This window comes from Serinus canaria, chromosome 15, assembly GCF_022539315.1.
Source record: "Serinus canaria isolate serCan28SL12 chromosome 15, serCan2020, whole genome shotgun sequence".
Taxonomy (NCBI): Eukaryota; Metazoa; Chordata; class Aves; order Passeriformes; family Fringillidae; genus Serinus; species Serinus canaria.
Window position 1 is genome coordinate 13,491,919 of NC_066329.1, and position 25,215 is coordinate 13,517,133.

Below are 25,215 nucleotides of genomic sequence, written 5' to 3' on the forward strand. Positions count from 1 at the left end.
GAAACATACTGCACTCTACAAAATATCAAATTATTTATTTATATAAAATATAATACACAACGACTGTACACATGCACACACCCACACAGTACTTTACCACAAATGTAGGCCAGTTATTTTCTTTAATTAAATGTTATCATCTAGCACACAGTATTTTACAGTAATTTACATTGTTATCTGAAGACACAATGGGGAAGCTTTGATCATTCATTTATAAACCTTCCGTAAATTACAAAAAGAAAGGCAGTCTGAAAAGTATGTATAAACAGTAAAAACAATTTACAAATGGACAAGAATTACAAAATAGTAACAGCCAATGACTGCCATCAGGGTGTGGGGTTGGTTTTTGTGAGATGCCAATGTTGCAGTTGGGTTTGGTTGGAGCCTGGTGCAGCCTCGTGGGGCTGTGGCTGTAACACATTGTCCTTCCACTGCAGATGGACTTTAGCCTCAATCTGACAGCAGCAGAATGAAAATGCCTTTTAACCTAGGACTGAACCTCCACAGAAAAGAAACTGGGGGGCTAAAGGGGTTTGGGTGTGCAGTTGTTTTTTCCCAGTAGCTCAGAACAGGGAGCCAGGAGCCCCAGAACTGGAGGGGTGAAACGGGGTGAGGTTCTGAGTGACTTACACTGCCTGCCTCCCCTGGAGGGAGCACGGCAAACCAGGGTTGGGTTTTTTCTGGGGCAGCAAACACTGAGAAGGGTTTAGCACAGCACTTCCACACTCCCAGGAGTCCGTCAGACAGGGCTGGGGGCAGTAACAGTGATCCCCTGGAACCACTGGTGGAGGGAGGATGGACACAGCTGCATACACAGTACATACAAAGTATACGCTGCATATTTATTCGACAGTACAAATCATTGTGCATTAATAAGGCAAAACATCAAGGCTGATTCAACTAGGAGTTTCAAGACCATTTTTGTTAATGATTGGATCCACTGGGGTGATCTCTCTGAAGAGTTTTCTCCCCCCACTCATGGCTAAAGGAGACTAAAGGCTGAGATTTTTCCAATGGAGTTGCAGGTGTTGAGATGACTTCAAATAAAACCATGTTCTTCTGGTCTCAATCCCATAACTTTTTTTTTTTTTTTTAACTTTTTAAAAAACGTTTTTGCAACAGCAAATCTATTTCCCTTTTTTCCTTGCTGTTTTGATTAAGCAATTGGAATGACTCTATTGATGTCAGAGTTAAAAATGCATCGGTCTGGTAAAGTACTGCATAGTCATGAAAGCCCTAGTTTTGACTTAAAAAAAAAAAAAAAGTACACAGACTGGAAGCTTTACAAGTTGTCCAGGAGCACATGACTCATTTCACTGCACCAAGCTTTTTCAGCAGTTTCTTGCCTTTGGAAAGCAGCCCCTTTTTCTTTTTCGAGGCCATATCCCTGCCTCTCCCGGGACTACCAGAGCCCATCACAGGTGACGGAGGTGACCCGGAATGGAGATGAACTGTGGGGGAAGGTGCTCTCCGGGAGGTACCTGTATTCTCAGGAGGAACCTAGTAGGTACATTGTTATCATTTATTCAATCTTTGAAAGCTTCAAAGCCATCAGCAGCAAGAAACTTGGTAACATCACTAGTCCCATTCCCCGCCTAAACAAAAGGGCTGGTTTCTTCTTCTCTGGCTTAAAATACTGCGTGGGCTTATGGAAAATACATCAATTTAGAGAAAAAAAAAATATAGAAATCGAAAACCCACCAATAAAGCCCAGTTTTGGTTATACCCTTTTAAAGGAAATGTTGGATACGCTTGTTTTGCCAGAACTCTGGCCACAAAAGCCACAAAATTGGCTTTGGTTTTTCATTTCAGTACTCTGGTAGTACTAAAATGGAGAGGGATACTTTAGCTATAGATTTAAGAAAAATTAACATGTCAATTACTACAGATTAGCAATCTATAGAAACCAAACTCTTTTCAGAATAAATTACTTAAAATGCTACATGATCACTTACTTTTTAATGTCCTTTAAATGCCTTTTCTTTAAAATTGGCTAGCAAACTTTATGTACAGATTAGAGAAGATGGCACACTGGCTTAAAAAAAAAAAAAATAAAGGAAAAAGAAAAAGCTAAAATGAACCTTAATTGCAATCAAAGAAAGCTTAAAGGCCCTGAGTGCTTGATGTGTATGCTGCAGCTATGAGGTTGCTCGATGACAGCATTCCTAAATATTTTGAACAGCTTTTTTTTTTTTTTCAGTCATCAAAAGCACTTGGATGAAAATGCTAAAATTACACATACTCAGCCTATCCTAACTACAGTGCCCAGCTGGCAAAATGGTTGCTATCAATTAAGATGATATTTTCAGAGTAGAATCCATGCTGGAGGGAGGCCTGCTAGCTCAAGTTAAAACGTCAGCAATTCACTGGATCGTTGTGCAACGGTGAGTTAAGCAAAGGGGCTTCAAGCCTACTTTGATTTTAAATCAAGGTCTAATTCTAATGAAAAAAAAAACCAAACCAAAACAAACCAAAACAACTTGGTAAAGCACCCCAACGTACACCTGAAGATACCAGATATCGAGTCTAATGCATTCATCCAGGGAGCTGCATGTTTCAGGTCGAGACTTTATTGCATTGGTAAACCAAACAGTGCTAAGATTGCAAAGGTCCACAGCCAGGACAAACAGGAATTGTGCCACGGGAGGGGATTGCTTTCAGAAGCGTTGAATAGTTGGTCTGAGGCAAACTGGGCTATGACAGATCGTGGAGAACACATTTTAAGGCAGACAATTTAAGTAGCTGTGTTTGAGTGTAGTGAGTTTCAGAACCAACTATCCCCTTGTAAACTACCGTCCGTGCCAGCGGCACTGCTGGTTCTGCAGGGGCTGCAGCTGTTGTGCTTTTCTCTTGACACAGGAGCTTGGAATTTTTACATCCCAGCTTGGCTAGCAATGCAATATGCAGCTTTGTTTGTAGGGTAGTTAGACATCAAACTCTCCTCTCTGTGTAAACATAAACATTGAGCTCGGGAAGAAATATGTTCCAAACGCTGACCTTCGTACAGGGAGGGCTGAGGGATTTCAGAGGTGCCTGTTTTAAAGGATTTGGCTCCCAAGAAAGGAGTGCACTTGACTAGGTACAGCAAAGGCATTCAGCCTGTTCTTCCGTGGCCAAGGGGTTTGGAGACATATTTCTTTTCTTTTCCCCCACAATTAAGTTTCAAGACTTGCATTAGATAGCCAGGTAGCTTTAATTGAAATCTCTATTGGTATCTTCAGTTGCTCACTTACGTGAAGGCTACATTGCCTTATTAAGGTGTGAAATGAACACTCTTCTTCTGTTTCCAAGCAGATGAGCAAAGAAATAAAAATATATATAAAATATATAATATATAAAAGTATCGCAGTGATGAAACAAAACCAAAAATGAGATACTCTAAACATGATTAATTCTTTCATGAAAGAGAAGTCTCTGAGCAATTAATTAGCGCCAGTTGGAACAGGAGGTTGTAAGGATTGAGAGATGACCACTGTCAGTGCATCAGCTGCAGTTACAGTTTGTATTTAGAGGAACACTGGTACCAGTCTTTTGTGCACAAGAACCTTTTTAGTAAGAGCAATTTGGAAGCTTTGGGAAACAGCTATCACCAGGAAAGGGCTGCTCAAATCCAGGCCATAAAGGACGGTCCTGCAGTGGCTGCAGTCCCACCGTCCACCCAGTTCCTCCATTTACAAACAGAACCAGCTGGAGAAGGCTAAAGCCGTTGTCCCTCAGGTTTTATTTTATATACTTGAAAGAGAACTTTAAATGGGCAAATGAATTTAAAGGTAATGTCAAAAATAATGTCTAAATTACAGATGGGAAGGATGGGATGGCAGATGGAAGGTTAGGTGCTCCTCAGGGGGCTGCTTACCCTTTTAGCCTTGGCTCGCGTGGGCGTGTCGTGCGCGTAGCGCGAGGGCGCCTCGGAGAGAAACACTTCCACATCGTCAGGCACTTCTTCGAGGAAGTTGGAAGGAACCAGCCCCTTCTGTCCATTGAGCTCCCCCTGCCAGCAGAGGGAAGGAGCAGTGAGTGCTTTCAGCCCATCCCATCTGCTCCCAAGGAGGCAGGGATTGATTGCTGCCTATTCCAAAGCTGGTGAGGAAGAGGAAATTCCCATCCAGGGTCCCTGGGGAGGCTGAGAGCTCACACAGCTCCACATCCCCTCCCCAGGCTGGTGTTTGCTGGGGCTGGGGGCAGTTTGGGGTGAGCAGCAGACCCAACTTACATAGTAAAATCCATCTTCATCGATCTCACCGAAGACAGTGATGATGTCCCCAGTGCAGAAGGTCAGCTCGGCCTGCAGGGGAGGAGCAGGGACAGGCAAAGATCAGCCTTTCTTTATTAACAGGGATTCCAGTCAGATTTATCCCCACTCCTTCATGGTAAGTCGCTGGTGAAACCAAATTATCTGACAGCCAAACCCCTTGTTTTTTCCCTTGGGGTTTTTTCCTCAGCTTGCTAAGCCCAGCCCTTGTCCCACTGTGTCTGGGCACCCACAGGGCCCCCTGTGACATTCAGGCCTTGAAGAACCTGCACAAGCTTTGAACTGCAGCTTCAAAGGGTGCCTGAATCCATCCAGGGGTGGGACATGGCTCAGCCCTGCTCTGTGAGTGCCAGCACTGAGGTGCAGAACAGCTCAGGGCATCGCCCAGCCCAGCCCCTGGGGCACAACCCTGCAGCTGTGCTGGATTCTCTTCAGCAAAACCTCCCCAGAGGGCAGCTCCTCTCTGATCAGCACCCAGAGCACCGGGCTCTTTAACTGTCCGTGGCTTAAATGCCGTTAGGGCAGGGCTTCTAAATTACGTTTAATTTCCTGTGGTCATGGGAGAGAGAACAAACAAAATCTTTGCAATACATCAGCACAATTTATTTGATTTGTCGGTCAAACTACTTTGAAACACCATAATTTAGAAAAAGATTTGGTTCAATAAGAAACAGAAAACAACCCAGGCTGTGTTTCAAAGCACTAAGTCCCACATATTTCAAAATTCCCTTTCTCCCTCTACAATTCCCCAGTTAAAACCAAAACCAAACAACATCTTAGAGGATGACTGAGGCAGCTCACAGGCTCGGTGCCCGCAGCCCCCCGGGCTCAGCTCTGCCCCTACCTCCACATCCACGTTGGGGGAGCTCTCCCTGGGGTCGTAGTCGTAGAGGGCCACCATCCTCCGGGTGGTCAGCGGCTGCTGCCGGCCCCCGCGCCGGCCCCCACGCTCTGGGAGGGGAGAGAGAGAGAGAGAGAGAGAGAGAGGGGTACTGCCACGGGTACTGCCATGGGCACTGCCAGGGGCACTGTAGTTACTGCCACAGGCACTGCAGTTACTGCCATGGGCACTGCCACGGGCACTCAGGTGTGCATACAGGTACTCAGGTATGGACACAGGTACTGCAGGTACTGCCACGGGCACTCAGGTGTGCATACAGGTACTGCAGGTATGGCCACAGACACTCAGGTATGGACACAGGTACTGCAGGTGGTGATAAAGGTACTCAGTTATTGATAAATGCACTGCAGTTATTGATAAATGCACTGCAGTTATTGATAAATGCTCTGCAGCTATTGATAAATGCACTGCAGTTATTGATAAATGCTCTGCAGTTATTGATAAATGCACTGCAGTTATTGATAAATGCACTGCAGTTATTGATAAATGCTCTGCAGCTATTGATAAATGCTCTGCAGTTATTGATAAATGCTCTGCAGCTATTGATAAATGCTCTGCAGTTATTGATAAATGCTCTGCAGTTATTGATAAATGCACTGCAGTTATTGATAAATGCTCTCCAGCTATTGATAAATGCACTCCAGCTATTGATAAATGCACTGCAGTTATTGATAAATGCACTGCAGTTATTGATAAATGCACTGCAGTTATTGATAAATGCTCTGCAGTTATTGATAAATGCACTGCAGTTATTGATAAATGCTCTCCAGCTATTGATAAATGCACGGCAGTTATTGATAAATGCACTGCAGCTATTGATAAATGCTCTGCAGCTATTGATAAATGCACTCCAGCTATTGATAAATGCACTCCAGCTATTGCCACAGCACAGCCCTCTGCAGCTGCTGCTCACAGCCTCCCCAGCAGAGCAGGAGCAGCGTGGGCACCTCCCTGGCACAGGGAAAGCCACAGTGGCACAGGTAAAGGTGTGCCCCACACACAGCTCAGACAATAACCAGCTGTGGCCTGGCTCTCTCTGTTCTGAGGCACAGAACCCCCAGCTCACTGTGCCCAGCAGGCTCCACAGCTCAGGGACTGTGCTCTGGGCCCAGAAATATTCCAGGACACAGCTTCTTATTCATTTGTTTTTAATCAGGAAAGAAAGCAACAAGTGGAGTGGTGGAGCTGCAGGTCCCCACTTGCAGCAATTGCTGACACCAGGGTTAAACACTAGCTGTATAAAATCATCCAGACACTGGCACAGGATGTGTCCCCTGGGGCAGGAAAAGACTGCAAAGTGTGGGTGCATCTGCATAAAACCAGGAGGCAACTGCAGCCAAGCTCAGAGCCAGGAGTCTGAAGGAAAATGTCTGTATTTCCCCTTACCTATTTTCTCAATTGGAGTGTTCAAGGGAAGGAAACCTTGTTTAAGGAGCTGATCCATCATCTCTTCATCATCTGCCTGTATCTCAGAGACCATGTTGCAGGGGATGAGGCCAACTCTTGCACAGGTCTCCCCACGGTAAAACCCATCAGCATCCTTGTCCCCATAAACCTGGAGTTCAAAGAAGAATCACGTTGGTCAGAAAGGTTTTAGCATTGAGGAAGCATTTGGAAAATGCAGCAGCTCTGCTCTGGTTCGACCCCAGCACTTGTGGGCTCTCTGCAGCAAAGATCCTCCTGCAGGGCTTGGGCCAGTGGCACAGGGAGCTCCAGAGCCACAGCCCTGGACTTCACCTAAATCTTGAATAAAACCTGGCCTTGACTATCTACAGCGACTTCAAGATTTTTGTGATCGTTTTTAAGCCCTTGGCACCAGATATTAATTGCCAGGTCCAGTGAGATTTACAGCCTGAACCTCTGAAGGAAAAGCCCCTGGGTTCTGACCACACGGGCACTTTGCCCCAAAGGAGAGCCTGTAAAATGCTGTGGGAATTTTGGTAAAATGTTGTGGGGTTTTTGGTAAAATGTTGTGGGGTTTTTGGTAAAATGTCGTGGGGGTTTTGGTAAAATGTCGTGGGGGTTTTGGTAAAATGTTGTGGGGTTTTTTGTAAAATGTTGTGGGATTTTTGGTAAAATGTCATGGGTTTTTTGGTAAAATGTCATGGGTTTTTTGGTAAAATGTCATGGGTTTTTTTGTAAAATGTTATGGGTTTTTTGGTAAAATGTTGTGGGGTTTTGGTAAAATGTGGGATTTTTTTGTAAAATGTCGTGGGTTTTTGTAAAATATTGTGGGTTTTTTTGTAAATTGTTGTGGGGTTTTTGGTAAAATGTTGTGGGATTTTTTTGTAAAATGTTGTGGGTTTTTGTAAAATGTTGTGGGATTTTTTTGTAAAATGTTGTGGTTTTTTGGTAAAATGTTGAGGTTTCCTGTGGTCTCAGGCCTCACCTTAATGATCTGTCCCTCCTTAAAGGGCAGCTCCTCCTCTGCAGCATCGGGGTTGGGGGACATGGTCAGTGGGTCGTAGTCAAAAAGTGCAACAAATATTCGAGTGGAAAGGTCTTCTGTGCCAGGGTCTGTCTCAGACTCCTCATAAATGTCTGGGGAAAGACGGTCATGGCCACCGTAGCCATCTGTGACAGCAAATTCAGGAAAGAACAATTCAGCAACACAGGCTGGCCCCACCACCCAACTCTCCCAGTTAATACCTGAAACGTGTTTGGCATTTCAGTGAAAAACACCCAAAGCTCACTGCACGTCCTATAAAGCTCGGTGGGTTTCTGTGTTTTGTTTTTTAATTAATAAGCTGTTATTTTAAAAAAAGCTTCTAAAGCCTGCACTGGAAGCTGGGCTGATCTCCTGGAGCAGAGTGACATTTGCACAGCTCAGGTAGGAAAGCCACGTTTGTTAGGTTTGCAAGAGTTTGCCATGAATTGATGAAAAAATAGCCAAGAGAATGGCAGGTGGGCACAACAGGATGGCTGGTGGGTGGCAGGATGGCACTGGGGGAGGCCTGGGTGCCACAGGGACTTCACTGGCCAGGAAGGAACCTGCCAGAGGTGAGACCCAGGTGAGTGTGAGCTGAACCAATCTCCCTGGGTGCCACACTGATCTCACTGACCATGAGGGAACCTGCCAGAGGTGAGACCCAGGTGAGTGTGAGCTGAACCAATCTCCCTGGGTGCCACACTGATCTCACTGACCCTAAGGGAACCTGCCAGAGGTGAGACCCAGGTGAGTGTGAGCTGAACCAATCTCCCTGGTGCCACAGGGATCTCACTGGCCATGAGGGAACCTGCCAGCAGATTCCCTCTGAGGTGAGACCCAGGTGAGTGTGAGCTGAACCAATCTCCCTGGTGCCACAGGGATCTCACTGGCCATGAGGGAACCTGCCAGCAGATTCCCTCTGAGGTGAGACCCAGGTGAGTGTGAGCTGACACAATCTCAGCAGCCCCTGAGGGGAAGCCAAGGCTCCCAGCAGTGCCAGGAGCTGCCCTCACCCCCTGGCAGCCCCAGCTCGTCCAGCAGAGCTGCCTGCAGCCCATCTCACCCCTGTGAAGCAGGAGCAGCCTGGCTCACTCCAGAGCCTGCTGCTGGCCTTGAGGCTCTCCTCCCCAGCTCTGAGCTGCCAAGAACAGCAGTGCACCGCTCTGCCACTGACCAATGGAGGGGACCAGCAGGGGCCGAGACCTGTGTGCCACTGCACTGCCATGGGAGGACCTTCTCCCCGCCTGCTCCACCCTGTCGGGCCGTCCTGCCGAGGCTGGGTTACCTAAAAGCTGGAAAACAACAACAGAAAGAACAGGCTGGTCAGTTCCAGGCGTGGACATGGCGCTCACACGGCCGGACACGCCTCGGGTCAGGCACAATTGGAAGCACAAGCTCTAAAGGCAACTAAACTTAGTTTTTAACTGAAAGGTTAGCTGAAAAGTGAGCACTGCTGCCTGGCAAACCTGCAAAAGAAAAGAAATGGTTCCCTGGTTTATGGCAGAGCTTTGTAAACCAGCAGTCGCACGTCAGAACGAAAAGAAAAGAAAAGAATAATTTTTGAAATATTCTTTTGCCTTTGTTGTTGCGGCTAAGGTGGCCTTAGAGTGTCCTGAAGAGTGGCATGGGCAGGCTGAGAGCTGGGCAGGTGGGGCTGCCCTGGCAGCCTGGCACACCTGGCAGTGCCAGCCCTGGAGGTGCGGCTGGGCAGCAGGGAGGGAGCCAGGGCACTCTGGTGGCCCTGGGCATTGCTGGTGACCCTGGGCACTGCTCTGGGTGGCCCTGGGCACAGCTGGTGGCCCTGGACACTGCTCCTGGTGGCCCTGGGCACTGCTCCTGGTGGCCCTGGGCCCTCTGGTCCTGGCCTGGCAGGGCTGCAGGGTGAGGGCAGAGCAGGAGGGCTGCAGACCCCACCTGGGCACAGCTGGCTCTGCTGCCTGGGCACTGCAGGGGCTGTGGGAGCTCTCCAGAGCCTGTCCTGCTGTCACTGGCACCAGCACAGCCTGGTCACCACTTCGGCTGGCAGGAACTGTGGGGTCACTCCAGCCTGAGCTGGGAGGCTCCAGGAGCAGCAGCTGAGCCCTGTCCTGGTGTGGAACACGTCAGGAAGGAGTCAGGATGGAGTGTGCAAGCAGGGCTGGCTCTGCTCTCTCTGGAACACATCTGGATGGAGTGTGCACCCTGGGGTGCTGCAGGCACAGCTGGCTCTGCTCCCTGTGGAACACATCTGGATGGAGTGTGCACCCTGGGGTGCTGCAGGCAGGGCTGGCTCTGCTCTCTCTGGAACACATCTGGATGGAGTGTGCACCCTGGGTGCTGCAGGCAGGGCTGGCTCTGCTCTCTGTCTGGAACACATCTGGATGGAGTGTGCACCCTGGGGTGCTGCAGGCACAGCTGGCTCTGCTCCCTGTGGAACACATCTGGATGGAGTGTGCACCCTGGGGTGCTGCAGGCACAGCTGGCTCTGCTCCCTGTGGAACACATCTGGATGGAGTGTGCACCCTGGGGTGCTGCATGCACGGCTGGCTCTGCTCCCTGTGGAACACATCTGGATGGAGTGTGCACCCTGGGGTGCTGCAGGCAGAGCTGGCTCTGCTCCCTGTGAACACATCTGGATGGAGTGTGCACCCTGGGTGCTGCATGCACAGCTGGCTCTGCTCTCTGTGGAACACATCTGGATGGAGTGTGCACCCGGGGTGGCAGGCAGGCTTGCTCCTGGACACTGGATGGTGTGCACCCTGGGGCTGAGCAGCTGGCTCTGCTCCTGTGGAACACATCTGGATGGAGTGTGCACCCTGGGTGCTGCGGCAGGCTGGCTCTGCTCCTGTGGAACACATCTGGATGGAGTGTGCACCCTGGGGTGCTGCAGGCAGGGCTGGCTCTGCTCCCTGTGGAACACATCTGGATGGAGTGTGCACCCTGGGGTGCTGCAGGCACAGCTGGCTCTGCTCCCTGTGGAACACATCTGGATGGAGTGTGCACCCTGGGGTGCTGCAGGCAGAGCTGGCTCTGCTCCCTGTGGAACACATCTGGATGGAGTGTGCACCCTGGGTGCTGCAGGCACAGCTGGCTCTGCTCTCTGTGGAACACATCTGGATGGAGTGTGCACCCTGGGTGCTGCAGGCAGAGCTGGCTCTGCTCCCTGTGGAACACATCTGGATGGAGTGTGCACCCTGGGGTGCTGCAGGCAGAGCTGGCTCTGCTCTCTCTGGAACACATCTGGGTGGAGTGTGCACCCTGGGTGCTGCAGGCAGAGCTGGCTCTGCTCCCTGTGGAACACATCTGGATGGAGTGTGCACCCTGGGTGCTGCAGGCAGAGCTGGCTCTGCTCCCTGTGGAACACATCTGGATGGAGTGTGCACCCTGGGGTGCTGCAGGCACAGCTGGCTCTGCTCTCTCTGGAACACATCTGGATGGAGTGTGCACCCTGGGGTGCTGCAGGCAGAGCTGGCTCTGCTGCCTGTGAACACATCTGGATGGAGTGTGCACCCTGGGTGCTGCAGGCAGAGCTGGCTCTGCTCCCTGTGGAACACATCTGGATGGAGTGTGCACCCTGGGTGCTGCAGGCAGAGGGGGCAGAGCTGGCTCTGCTCCCTGTGAACACATCTGGATGGAGTGTGCACCCTGGGTGCTGCAGGCAGAGGGGGCAGAGCTGGCTCTGCTCTCTGGGGCTGTGTCCCTCACACCTGGAGGCTCCTCTGGACATGAGTGGGCAGAAATGCAAACGGGCACGGTGGTGCAGAGCTTCCCTGGCGGGTGTGGGTGGCCCTGGGCTCCCCTGGCAGCAGCTCTGTGCCTGCATTCTCTGCAGAGATGCAGTCTGCAACTCCAAAGGCAAGAAGAGATGGTCTGACAAGGACGGCAGCGTGGGGACAGCGCGGAGATAAGGCAGAAAATGGAAATGATGAAGCTGTGACTCCATAAATCTGGGTCACTGTCACACTGGGGCAGAATCTTGAATCTTGTCTTGAGATGTTCCATGATAAAGAGCGTATCCTGAAAATTCTGGGAATGAGATGAATAAAAACAACACGATGAAATGAATGCCTTGACAATAATAAAAAAAAATATTAAAAATATGGATGAAGCATTTCTCCAGTTCAAAATGCAGCTCGGTTTTGTTGGTTTTTGGTTTTGGTTTTTTTTTTTTTTTAGAGCAACATTCAGATGGGCAAAATAAAGAAAAGCAGTCTTTTGGAAAAATTATAGTTCAGCTAACCCTTAATTAAAATTTAGATTCAGTTGTCCTTTAATAAAAGCAGCCATTATTGTAATTTGTTTGGGGGGAAAATCATTGCAAAGCAAATTAATCTGATTTCAGCATGACACAAAAGAGGACCATAAATGAAAATGCACGGTAATAAACCAAAGTGGATGGGGAAGAAAAAGAAATGGGGGGAAAATGTAGCAGATGGGTCCAAAGGACAGACTTTAAAAATCAATTTGGGGGAAAAAAAAAAGAAAAAAAGAACAACAAAAAAAAAAGGAACAAAAATTAAAGAGAATAAAGAAAAGAGACTGATTCGGCAAGCAGATGTTAGAAGGAAGATACTTCACACACCAGAGAGTCTTGTGCATCTCTGAGGGATGGCTGAGCAAGGCCAGCCCCAGGCTCGGCTGCTCTGGGGGGGCTCTTCCAGCCCCGCTGGGCTCTGCGGCCCCGCCGAGCCCCGGGCAGCTCCTCCCCGGGCTCCCCGAGCTCCCCGAGCTCCCCGAGATCCTCCTCGATGCTGCTCTGCCGGGTCAGCGTCCTCCTGCGGGCCAGCAGCGGCCGCGGGCCCCGCCGGCACGGACAGGGCTGGGGCTCCAGGGCGGCTCTGGCAGCCAGCCTGGACTGCTCTTCATCACTGCCCCTTTGGGGTCTGAAACTGGGCCTGGGCTCCTCTTCCTCACTGCCACCCCTGTGTCTGAAACTGGGCTGGGACCGCTCTTCATCACTGCTCCACTGGGGTCTGAAACTGGGCTGGGACTCCTCTTCCTCACTGCCCCTTTGGGCTCTGGCAGCGAACCCGAGGGGCTCTTCCTCACTGCCCCGCTGGGGTCTGAAACTGGGCCGGGACTCCTCTTCCTCACTGCCCCTTTGGGCTCTGGCAGTGAACCTGGACCGCTCTTCATCACCGCTCCACTGGGGTCTGAAACTGGGCCGGGGCCGCTCTTCATCGCTGCCCCTTTGGGCTCTGACACCACGCCAGGACCGCTCTTCATCGCTGCCCCACTGGGCTCTGACAGCGTGCCGGGGCTCCTCTTCCTCACTGCCCCACTGGGCTCTGACAGCATGCCGGGGCTCCTCTTCCTCACTGCCCCACTGGGGTCTGACAGCGTGCCGGGGCTCCTCTTCCTCACTGCCCCACTGGGGTCTAAAACTGCGCTGGGACCGCTCTTCATCGCTGCTCCTTTGGGGTCTGCCACCAAACCAGGACTGCTCTTCCTCACTGCCACTCCTGTGTCTAAAACTGTGCCGGGACTCCTCTTCATCGCTGCCCCTCCTGTGTCTGCCACCCAGCCAGGGCTGCTCTTCATCGCTGCCCCACTGGGCTCTGGCACTGTGCCGGGGCTCCTCCTCCTCGCTGCCGCAGTCCAGCCCGCTGTCGGGGCTGCGGGACAGGCCCTGGCTGCCTTTGCCTCCTCTCTCCTCCAGCTCCTGCAGCCCTGGCACTGCCCTGGCCCTGGGCTGCTGCTCTTGGTGGCAGCAGGGCCTGCGAGCTCTGGGGCCTCTAGCTATTCTGGGGTTCTTTCTATAGGGCATACCTAAACCCTGCTTGTACAGCACTTCAGGGTATTCACCGTCCTCTTCAGCCACTTCTGGAATACTGAAAAGCCTTTTACTGTGCCGTGTCTGCTGGGGAAAGCCAGGCTGTTCCACAAAAGTGGCTTCAGTGGTCTTATTCTTATTGTACTCCTTAAGAGTATGTCATGTTAAAAACCAGACAGGGAACAAAGAGTGTGTGACAAAAATAAAATGGGAGGGAAGAGGGAGAAAAGAAAAATAAAGACAGAATTAGTTTTAGAGCAATGGCAAACGTAAGACATGCAGCTTATATTATGGAAAGGATGTCATGCTTTGAATGAGGATCTGTGGAAAATAAAGACGTGGCTCAGAAGTTGCTGGGTGCCAGGTACAACATGAGAGGTCAGCACAAACAACCGAGGGATGCTCTTGGCAAGAATAAACTCATGCATTCGAAATGGAGTCATGGGAGCCACGCAGAGGGTCCAGCATGGTGGGTGAGGATGGCACTAAAACTCCTCCCTTGCCCCGTGCCAAGCTGCCATCTGATTGTCCCTGAACCAGAACCCACAGCTGAGAATGACAGCTCTGCCCTAGCCAGCTCGCTCTGCATCTCCTAAGGCTTCCTATGTGAGCAGCAAATCTCTCCAGCCTCCTGTCAGAGGAGAGCTATCCCACAGCCATCCTTAAAGGAGCTCTGGTCTCCTTCCCAAAATTCTAAACAACCTGCACCATTTTTACAGCTTGGCTTCCAGGGAAAGCCCCCAGGGACAGAGCTGCTCCCTGGTGTCACCTGGTCTGCACTGCCACCAAACCTCACCAGGACCTGGCGCCTGCTTCATAAACCAGGGCTTGGCCCTCAGCCCAACACAAGTCTCTGTTTGTGCCAGAGGCAGGTAAGAACTGCCCCAGCCCAGGTAAAACAGCGTTCTGGACACGCAGGTACATCCAGCAACTCCCCAATTCCATTTCCAGAGCACTGACCAAGAACCTGGAGCGCCCTGGCCCTGGCGAGGGAAGGGAGCACAGGGCAGGGGAGCTGGCTCTGGCAGCCAGGATTACTGATTCAGAGATCATCTCTCCTTGTGCCTAATGCCCGGATCAGGGGCACCTCGGGGCTCAGAATCACAACAGATCCTCCCGGAGGTGTCAGCACACCTCTCGTCCCTCTGGGCACTCCAACCTTCGGACCTCGGCCCCTTCCAGGCACAGGGAACTTTCCAAGTCACCTCAGACTGTGCCACCTACTTTCCTTTGTTGTTAAAATGTGTGTAACACCTGTGAAACTCGAGATAAAGCGCCACAGAAGTGAGAAAAAGATCAGTAAGTGTGAACTACATCAAGAGAAGCCTGCAAAGCTCAGCAGGTCAAAATCGATTTCCCACACCAGTAAAGGCTCTGGAACTTTCTCAGCATCCACACTGGTAATACCAGCTGAAATCCAAGGAGTAAATACACCTTCTGATGCATAAAGAGCAGTCTGGGCATTATTCTTTTGGCCAGGGGAAGGGGATCAACAGGCATGCAGAAGGATTTTGGTTTCAGCCTTCCTCTGGTGCAGCAACACAAACACTGGTGGTAATTTCTTCCTTTGAAAAAGAACCTGTCTCACTGCAGACAGCGTCAGAATAAAGGACTGGATTCACAGCACATGAAAGCAGTCATGGCAATGGTCAGAGTTCTTGTATGCACGACAAAGCAGTTCTGATTTTAGTTAAATAACAATCTACTGAGGAAAAAGTTAACCTTGGGTCTGTGCTTTCTAAGAAAACCCAGCTTGTGTACTTACTACACACATAGAAAGCAAATACAATTCACATGTACAAACACAATATGGCAAATACAGATTGAGTACTGGCTGTGCTCAGGGTTCTGCATTTGCTTTAGTTGTTGTTCTGCAGTTTCTTTCACGATGAATGTTCCTGCACTAAAGCAATATTTCTGGAACATATTTCCTGCTCTCTCTGGTGACTCCCTAGAATTCAGAGCACAAGGAGTTCAGATAAAGCAGGGATCAAACAAAGCTGGAACAATTCCCTTTCTCACAGGGTCAGGGTTATGGCACTAGCCCTGGCTACACGGACAAATCACAGGAAAAACACAAGTGGCTTTGTGAGTCTTTACAGACTCCTTGCTCAGAAACAACTCATTTTTCGGGGTGGCACATGCAGTGCGTCTTCACAGAGACAGGGAAGGCCCCCAGATGCAGGAATTGCAAGGGCAACAATCACAGACAGGAAAACAGTCCATTAGTTCAAGGTTTATCTGTCAAACAATGGAAAATCTAAGGTAAGAAATGCACTAAGGCAGCCCAGCTCTGCCCCCTGGCACAGAGTGGGCTTTAGTGCCTGCAGGCTCTGGGGGGCTGCAGGCAGCACCCAGGGGTGCCCAGGGGTGCCCAGGCTCTGGGGGGCTGCAGGCAGCACCCAGGGGTGCCCAGGCTCTGGGGGGGCTGCAGGCAGCACCCAGGGGTGCCCAGGCTCTGGGGGGGCTGCAGGCAGCACCCAGGGGTGCCCAGGCTCTGGGGGGCTGCAGGAGCTTTCAGGCAGCACCCAGGGGTGCCCAGGCTCTGGGGGGCTGCAGGAGCTTTCAGGCAGCACCCAGGGGTGCCCAGGCTCTGGGGGGCTGCTGGCAGCACCCAGGGGTGCCCAGGCTCTGGGGGGCTGCAGGAGCTTTCAGGCAGCACCCAGGGGTGCCCAGGCTCTGGGGGGCTGCTGGCAGCACCCAGGGGTGCCCAGGGGTGCCCAGGCTCACCTTGAGCGCGCCGTGCGAGCCGAGGCTCAGGCGCCGCCGGCCGCCCTCCTCCAGCTGCATCTCGGAGTAGAGCTCCTCCTCATCCTCCTCCAGGATGTCGGACAGGTCCGAGCCCCGGCTGCTCTCGGTGTGGTACTCGTCCCCCAGGCAGTAGTGAGCCTGAGAGGGCACAGAAAGCTCTGCTGGGGCTGCTCCTCCTGCCCAGCCCCAGCAGCCAGGCCCAGGCTCTGCTCTGCTGGAGCTGGGAATTCTGTCCCGTGCAAATTCCGTTTGCCCACTTATCATTGTAATTCAAGAAATCCACTCTCAATCCCTGTGGAAACTCTGTTTTGCCCATTCTGTTTTGCTCTGCTGGAGACACCCCACGGAAATTCTGTTTTGCCCATTTATCACCGTAACTCAAGGAATCCACCCCCAATCCCAGGTGGTACAACCAAGGACCTCTCCGTTCCCAGCACCAAATCCAGTTTTAGCCTTGATCAAACTCCCCTCATTAAAGAGGTCCCTCATGCATCAATGCTCTTGCTGACCAAACTGCAAAAGCCTGAGGATAATTCACATATCATCTGCCCTTTGCAGCTGTTTGTTACACCACACCATCATTTAAAAGTGGTCAGCATTTAATTCCTGCAGCATATTACCACCATGGTGGACCCTCAACACAGGAAGTCAGGTCTTTGACTAAAGTTTTCCAAACTATGCCAAGACATAAAAAAAATTTCTCTTTTCCAGACTTTACATCTCTTTTGAAAGTAATGAAAAAAAATCATTTAATATTTGCTTTCAGTGGGATCAGACTGAAAGCTGTTTGGTTGTGCAAAACACAAAGAACAGGAGCATCCCTGCCCACGGCTCAGCCTGACCTGTGTCACCACCTGTGTCACCTGTGTCACAGCCTGTCCCCAGTGTCCCCAGCTCAGGCACAGCCCTGGGAGTGCCCTGGCAGAGCTGGCCTGCAGGAACCCCTGTGTTCCTGCTGAGCCCCTGGCACAGCAGCCAAGCCAGGCCCCTCACCTGCTTGCCAAGCTCTGACTCCTTCAGGAACTCATCCACCGAGGCTCCCCTGCGCTTCACCCTGGGGGAGTCGTAGCCATCCTCCTCTTCCTCCTCGTCCGAGTACGGGGCTGCGCTGCTCCTCTCGCTGAAAACGCTCCTCCTCTCCATCTGAGGGACAGCACGGGGACACTGGGGACACTGGGGACACTGGAGACACTGCTCTGCACCCACAAACACAAACACTCCTCCTCTCCGTCTGAGGGACAGCACGGGGACACTGGGGACACTGGGGACACTGGGGACACGGGGGACACTGTCCTGCACCCACAAACACAAACACTCCTCCTCTCCATCTGAGGGACAGCACAGGGACACTGGGGACACTGGGGACACTGTCCTGCACCCACAAACACAAACACTCCTCCTCTCCATCTGAGGGATAGCACAGGGACACTGGGGACACTGGGGACACTGGGGACACTGCCCTGCACACAGCCCAGCCCAGAGGAGCCCAGTGGTGCCACAGAGCCCAGCCCAGCCCAGAGGAGCCCAGTGATGCCACAGAGCCCAGCCCAGCCCAGAGGAGCCCAGTGATGCCACAGAGCCCAGCCCTGCCCAGAGGAGCCCAGCAGGAGTTTGCCTTTACCCTGTGGCTCTCTGCCACCCTCTGTGCAGCTTCTCTTGCCATGGCTTTGGCGACGGTGTTGGGGACCGGAGCGCCTTGGGGCTGGGGCAGGATTCTGTTGGGGGACGGAGACCTCCTGCCCTGGAGGTGGCCGTGGAAGGTGGGTGGCTCCAGCATGTGTCCGTGCACGGGGGACAGCGAGCGAGTCTGCTCCCAGGACTCATCCCGTCGGAAATGCGGGCCGAAATGTTCTTCTTTGGTTTCTGGGGCTCCGGCACTTGCTAATGGCTTCGATTTGGGAGCGGTCCTGGGGTGGGGGGACGGAGGCACCAGGAGGTCGGGGGGGATGGCAGCGGGAGCAGAGTCCAGGGACTCGCCCTGGGCAGAGAGCGTCCGCACGGAGAGCTCGCGGGCGTCCAGGGCGCGCAGCCGGGCCAGCTCCAGCGCCGTGCCCTCCGCAGCTGGCAGTGCCACCTCGGCCACCTGCGGGCACACGGACAGCCCTGAGCCCCACCGCCGTTCAGTGGTGGTGTGCTCTGCCTCACCCCTGGGAGATGGACGGCTTATCCCAGGCCTGTGATCCTCCAGGGAGGATCATGGATCTGGAATCCCACAGGGCTTATTCTGCACCCACCCTGGATCTCCCTGTTAAGCTGTGCCAGGCAGACCAGGCTCTCTCTTGGCCTTTTTCTCCCCCTCTCCCTCCCTCCCCCTTCTCCCTCAGAAACCATGCTGCTCCCAGGGCTGGGACCCCCAGTAATTAGCACCCTCATCTAATTAGCACCACAGAAGCCATATGGAGTCTCCTTGCCTGCCTGCTGCTACCAGGGAACACAAAGCTTAAGGGGGCTCTCCAGGGATCCCCTAAACGAACTGCTACACTCAGCCACCTGCTGCCCTCCCCCAGCCCCCCGGGCACAGCCCCCAGGATCTCCAGAGCCCCCCGGGCACAGCCCCCAGGCTCCCCAGAGCCCCCCGGGCACAGCCCCCAGGCCCCCCAGAGCCCCCCGGGCACAGCCCCCAGGATCTCCAGAGCCCCCCGGGCACAGCCCCCAGGCCCCCCAGAGCCCCCCGGGCACAGCCCCCAGACTCTCCAGGCACAGCCCCCCGACTCTCCAGGCACAGCCCCCAGACTCCCCAGAGCCCTCCCCAGGGTACAGCTGAGAAGCCTCAGAGAAAAAGGAAAACCAATAATTATCTCATCTGCTTCTCCTGTGTTTTGCTGCTTTGGAATGTGGTTGGAGATCGTTTCTCCAACAGGTGAATTGTTTTGACTTAATGACCAATCACAGCTGGGCTGTGTGGGGACTCTGGAGAGAGTCAGGAGGTTTTCATTATTATCTTTTAGCCTTCTGTCTGCATCCTTTCTCTATTCTTTAGTACAGTTTAGAGTTTATAGTTTTATACTGCTTATCGTTTTTGTAGCATTCTTTAATAGAACATAAACAATAAATTAGCCTTGTAAGAAGATGGAGTCAGACTCCTGTTCCTCCCTGTGTGGGGACACCCAGGAAACAGCCCACGTCCCTGGCAGCTGGTGGCCCAGAGGGGACAGAGGTGGCAGGCACTCACCCGCTGCCCTTTGGCATAGACCCCGTAGCCAGTGACGCTGGCCCCGTGGGACGTGCCCGTGGCCGACAGAGCCGGGGGCTTCCAGCACACCTGGAGGGTCCCTGGCGCGCTGCCCGCCCGCACAGACACCTCCTGAGGGGGGGCTGGAGGACCTAGGAGAGATGGGACTGGTCAGACGGAGCTCAGGGCAGCGGCAGCTGGGCTCAGCGTGAAGGAAGCACAGCTGGGCTCAGGGTCCTGCCCCTCACCAACCCAACCCCACCCAGTAACCTCTGAGGGCCCTCAGTGTGGCCTAGAGGGACAGCACACCAAACACCTCCTCAATTAAAAGGCATTCAGCAGCTATAAACAGCTCTACTTGGGCCAGGAAGCCAGAGTACAAACATCACAGAGATTATTAGCTCATAAATGTTTCAGGCATGCTGCTGTGTTAATTGAAGCGCCAAGCCCTGAGCAGAGGCTGCTGCTGAGGCAGGGCTGGGCTGCAGCCACCTCTGCAGAGCAGAACACAGGGCCTGCCTGCTCTGAGATTGCTTCTCCCAGCCCACAAAACACAACCAGATCCTGCTCAGCCACCAAAAAGGCTAAAATGCCTCAGCTGTGCTCGACACGTGTGCAAACACCACACAAGAGCCCTGGCAAACTGCCAGTGCATCTCACTGGTTTGCTGCCTCTGAATTTCCTCCAGTGGACACGGAAATGAAATCGTGGTCACGTTCAGGACAGCACAGACACAACAGGCAGGTTTTGCTCACACCACCCCTGCATCTATAAAGTATTTTTATCTTGCAAGCTGAGAGTATGCAAATTGACCTAATGCTATTCTTGGCCAAGAGAGATTTTGGTTCAGGATTGGATTTCAGCTTTCCTGGCCGTGGCATTTCACTGACAGCCAGCACTCCCAATGCAGCAAGGCTGCTCAGCTTACAGAAAGAATGCATCTGATCCAGCCCAGCACCCTGCCAGTGACAATGACATCAATCTGCTCCTGCAGGGGACGTCACCTCCTTCCATCCTCCCACGAGGAAACGATCCCCGGGGTGTGTGTCTGGCCCTTCCCAGGCTGTGCAGAGCCAGGTTTAACCAACTGCACTGCCCGAGGCTCAGCACAGCTCCTGCTTCCTCCCATCATTACAGGGAAATGATTCCTGGGGATTTTCAATGGCCTCGGTCATCAGCATAAAATGTTTGTTTTGCAGTTCTGCTGCACTTGGCTCCTGACGGGGCTTTTTACATAAATTAGCTCCAAGAAGTGCAGCAGCCCCACTGGTCCTGATCCTGTGCTTATTCCTATTTTTAGAGCTGAGTGCCCAAGAGAGAACCCTTGTGTTTTCATGTGAGCAATTCCACTGCCTTGACGAATCGAGATGAGCTCAACTGCACGACACTCTGTGATGGCAACTCCCATCCCTGACTCCAAATTCATCTTTTCCTCTGCCCCAGTGACTCTGCAATCAGGCATCAGCCTCTAACCACCCCTCCAGCTGCTGCTCTGTTCCCTCTGCACAGCAGTGAAAAGCTGGCTTGTTTCTCTAGAAGTGCTCCCAGTGGGGAAGGTTCTGGGAGCTCTGGCTCCCAAAGCTGAGGCTCCACTGCACCTCAGCTCTCAGCAGAGAGCAGCTCTGAGCTGCTCAGCAGGCTCCACAGCTGGAGGGAGGTACAGCATGGGACGTGCTTGGCCTGGAAAACCCTCACTCAAAAGGCCTTTCCTAAAGAGCACAGCTGAAACAAGTTCAGGCCAGCACCCAGGCAGTGCCCCCCACCTGCCCAGGACCCATCCCAGGTGTGAAATGCCCTCCCCTCCCTGCACCCTGCACTGCCACCTGCCACTGAGCGAGCCCAGGCTGAAGAGGAGTGTGGGAGCTGAGCACATTCCCCCTGGAGCTGGGCTGGCACCCAGACAGGAGGCACAGGAGCTTCCCTGCCCCTGCTGCCAGCCCTGCTGCCCTCCCTGGCTCCTCTCCTCACTCAGCCAGGGAGGGAGCAGGATGGATTCCTGCCTGGATCACACCTGCAGGCTGGGAGGGAGCAGGATGGATTCCTGTCTGCAGGATGGATTCCTGCCCATGCTGGATCACACCTGCAGGCTGGGAGGGAGCAGGATGGATTCCTGTCCTGTGCAGGATGGATTCCTGCCCATGCTGGATCACACCTGCAGGCTGGGAGGGAGCAGGATGGATTCCTGTCCTGTGCTGGATGGATTCCTGCCCCATGCTGGATGGATTCCTGCCTGGATCACACCTGCAGGCAGGGAGCAAACCCAGCTCAGAGTGCTGCTGATGCTTCACCTGCCAGGGGCCACTCGTACCTGAGCGTCCCTTCAGAGGCACCCAGGGTCTGAGAGGCTGAATCTCTGAGGGGTCTCATGCTTGGCCATGATTAGATGACCATGGGTAGGTGAATATAAGGAAAGATACTCGGATTTTTTCAGGGGCTGCCACACACCCCCAAAATGATGAGATTACCCTTCTAATCCACTGCTGTATTTCTGCTCTAGTTTTCAACACTGCTTCAATGCTCCTGAATAATGGCAAATGACTGACAACACTTACCAACACTCCTAATGCAAAAGCCAGGTGGGAAAAGACCTCAGACTCTCCAAAACACACTGAATCTGTTGGCTTTACAAATTCAAATTGCACAATGAAGTTAATTACACCTTCACAACCAAAATGCACTTGCATTCCCTAAATGCTGTGTAGGTTAAAGTATTTTATCTGGTATTTTCAGAGAAATTCAGCTGAAGAGTTTTGGGGGAGGGAGGAAAATCAAACCTGCTGGCAACGTAGAAAATTCCACAAAGGCTTCCTTCTTCTCTCGCTGCTCCAAGGGAAGCTGCCAGGGCATCTGGTGGGGCTTTGCCATGACCTTCACCTTGTAGGCCATGTTGGGCTTCAAATTAAAAAAATGGTACTTGTAGCTAGCAGCCTTGACAATGTCAAACTCCTCCTCGTTCAGGAAGATGACGTGGCTGTAGTTGCTGTTAGTGGGGAGCCAGGAGAGCTCGGCAGAGATCTGGGTGATGTTGTCCACGCGCAGGTTGGAGGGGGCCACGATGACGTCCTTGCCCACCAGCAAGGTGCACTGCAGCTCGTCGGAGCTGCCCTTGCTGGTGATGCTCTGGATGGAGATCCTGTAGGTGCAGGTGGAGGTGTTGAGCTTCTCTATCAGGGCTTTGGTCCTGCTGCCCAGGGCGATGTTCATCCTGACCTCCTTGTCCACCAGCACGTTGTAGCTGCTGACGGTTCCCCAGCCGGGCGGCACCAGGGGCGGCTCCCAGCCCACAATGACACTTTTGGCCAGCTGCTTGATGAGGGTGATTTTCCTGGGGTAAGGCACAATGTCTTCTCCGATCTCGTCGATGTTGAGGTCCAGGGTGCCCGCGCCGTTGCTGAGCACGCTGCCGGGCTCCGGCTGGCCCGGGGGGCTGAGCTCCAGCTCTCCCTCCAGGGCGGCCCCCGCCCGGTTCAGCACGTTCTGGTCCTCGACGCTCGACAGCCGCGCCTCGTTGTCCTGAACAAAATCCACAAAGTTCGAGGGGACCAGTCCTCTCTGTCCATCCAGCAGCTCTCCTGGAGAGAAAGAGCAAGGCCGTTAAAACCCTGAAGGAGAATCTCGGGGTCTCTGCTGCTCAGTGACCCCAAAATGTGTCACAAAGTCTCTTTTCCCAGCCCGGCGCTCGAAGGAGTCAGAGCTCTTCAGTTCTCGGTCTCAAGGTTGTTTGTTGTTCCTTATCTATAAAATTCTTTCTCCTGGCCAGCTGAGGTCTGCTCAGCAGGACAGCCCAATGCACTCTTCCTGCCCCCAGGGCTGTGTTATCTTTTTGTACTAAAAACTACATGTACAATATTTGCAATTACTTCCCAATACCCATCACCTATGTTAGACAGTGAGCTCCTACCTTAAACCAATCCAAAAGGGCCGCCATCACAGCAGAAGGTGGAGGCCAAAAGAAGAAGGAGAAAGGCTGGACACACCCAGATCCCTCCATCTTGCCCCCTGAGCCCCCATTCCAAAAACCCCAAAAATCTATTTTTTCACCCTGTGATAAATTCACTATCACTCTACTCAAACTGTCGTGGCTTGCAGATCTTCATCTAAGGCTGGTAATTTGCTCCATGGCTCATAATGAAAACCACAGGCATCCTGGGCTCTGTGCCAGGGTCTCTGAGCCCCCTGGCAGGGTCCTGGCAGTCCAGGCCAGCCAGAGGGATGTCCTGGGTTCCAAGAACACCTCCTCCATGGCACTGCCCTGGGAGTGGGCAAGATCAGGGGCAAGGGATGAGTGACAGAGCATAAACAACGTCCCTGGTTGGGAGCAGAAAAGCTTATTAAGGGAAACACCAGAACTGCCAGTAAGCTTTTTTGTCAACTTCAATCTTGCAGCAGGAAAAGCTGACACTATAAAATATTTTATAATTAGCTCTGCCTGCAAGGAGCGGCTTTGCTGGTGCAGAAACTCTTTTAATTAACACCACGATGATAAAGCTAAATTTAGCAAGCGCTTGGGGAGCAGACGGAGGAGAGAACCTGGAGCGTGCTCGGCAGAGGAGCTGACTGCAATCTGCAGGGAGGAGCAGAACTCGGGGGCTCGGGAAGCAGTACCTTCGTAGAAGCCATCCTCGTCCATGTCCCCGTACACGTAGAGGTACTTTCCTGCCGTGAGAGGGAGCTCCGCCTCTGGGTTCTCGTTGGGTCCATCGAAGGGGTTGTAGCTGTGGGCACAGGCAGAGTGCTGCTCAGCACAGGCTGCAGCTCCCCCAGGCAGGGCCTTGGCATCCCTTCGGAGACTCCTTCTGAGAGGGCCTGGGGGAGTCTGTGCCTGGCAGGTCCCTCTGCCCCCAAACCCACATCCCCTTCCTGCAGGATGCACTTAGGATCTGGGGCAGTCTGTGCCTGGCAGGTCCCTCTGCCCCTACACCCACGTCCCCTCCTGCAGGATGCACTCAGACACCTCTCACTGAGGGTCTGGGGCAGTCTGTGCCTGGGAGATCCCTCTGCCCCTAATCCCACGTCCCTTCCTGCAGGATGCACTCAGACACCTCTCACTTAGGGCTCTTGAAAAACACTGGCCACAATTCTCTTTATTTTTCAGAGGGAATTAAAGCAAACTCAGTTGTGGGGATCTTTTCCAGTCACTGTATTCAATTTTATCTTCCTTTCACACGAGTTCATTAAACTTCTACAGAGGCAAGAAGACAAAAACAGTGAGCTACATCTAACAGAAGCTTCTGAGAGACAAAAAGTACTTGTGAAGTACTTAAATCTGTATCCATCCTGAAAGAAACTGCTAGCCACTGAAATTTTTATCATTACCTGTAGCGGGCAATGCAAAGATGGACTTTCCCAGAATATCTCTGCTTTGAGGTATTGGAGTTCTGATCATTGTCCATCTGTAGGGAAGGGGAGAGAAAAAAGATACTGTGGTTACAAAAAGAGAAGAATGAACAGCTTTCCTGACAGGTGCATAAATCAGTGAACACACAATTTCAAGGAAAAAAATTAAATTCTAACATGGAGCACAACTGGTTAATTTTACTTAGAAGGGCAAAGTCCAGCGACTGAGTAAAGAAATGCTGAGTTCAGAACTGGTGCAAGTGTCAACCTCCAAACAGCTGGAAACCACAAGTATCACACAAAATATACCCCTTGCCAATCCAACCCAGTCCAACCCAACCCAATCCAACCCAATCCAATCCAATCCAACCCATCCAACCCAACCCAATCCAATCCACTCCCATCCAATCCAACCCAACCCATCCAATCCAACCCAACCCTACTCAATCCAATCCAACCCATCCAATCCAACCCAATCCAATCCATCCAACCCAATCCAATCCAACCCAACCCAATCCAATCCAACCCAACCCAATCCAACCCAATCCACTCCAATCCAATCCAACCCATCCAATCCAACCCAATCCAATCCACCATCCAATCCAACCCATCCAACCCCCAA

At 52.3% G+C, this 25,215-nt stretch overlaps 1 protein-coding gene across 1 annotated transcript in view; it reads right to left on the minus strand.

Annotated features, from left to right (window-relative positions):
* Positions 1–16: 16 nt before the first annotated feature.
* The window catches only part of RIMBP2 (RIMS binding protein 2), a 38,402-nt gene continuing 13,203 nt past the window's right edge, over positions 17–25,215 (minus strand). Inside the window, exons 7-21 of the mRNA XM_050980740.1 lie at positions 24,573–24,649; positions 23,862–23,971; positions 22,031–22,828; positions 19,257–19,408; positions 17,706–18,167; positions 17,078–17,227; positions 16,064–16,222; positions 12,143–13,480; positions 8,756–8,873; positions 7,543–7,727; positions 6,540–6,708; positions 5,097–5,203; positions 4,214–4,285; positions 3,857–3,991; positions 17–1,500 (exon numbers count right to left, since the gene is read on the minus strand). Of these exons, the coding sequence (XP_050836697.1) occupies positions 1,309–1,500; positions 3,857–3,991; positions 4,214–4,285; positions 5,097–5,203; positions 6,540–6,708; positions 7,543–7,727; positions 8,756–8,873; positions 12,143–13,480; positions 16,064–16,222; positions 17,078–17,227; positions 17,706–18,167; positions 19,257–19,408; positions 22,031–22,828; positions 23,862–23,971; positions 24,573–24,649 (4,224 nt within the window). The 3' untranslated portion in view covers positions 17–1,308. The remainder of the gene's footprint in view (positions 1,501–3,856; positions 3,992–4,213; positions 4,286–5,096; positions 5,204–6,539; positions 6,709–7,542; positions 7,728–8,755; positions 8,874–12,142; positions 13,481–16,063; positions 16,223–17,077; positions 17,228–17,705; positions 18,168–19,256; positions 19,409–22,030; positions 22,829–23,861; positions 23,972–24,572; positions 24,650–25,215) is intronic.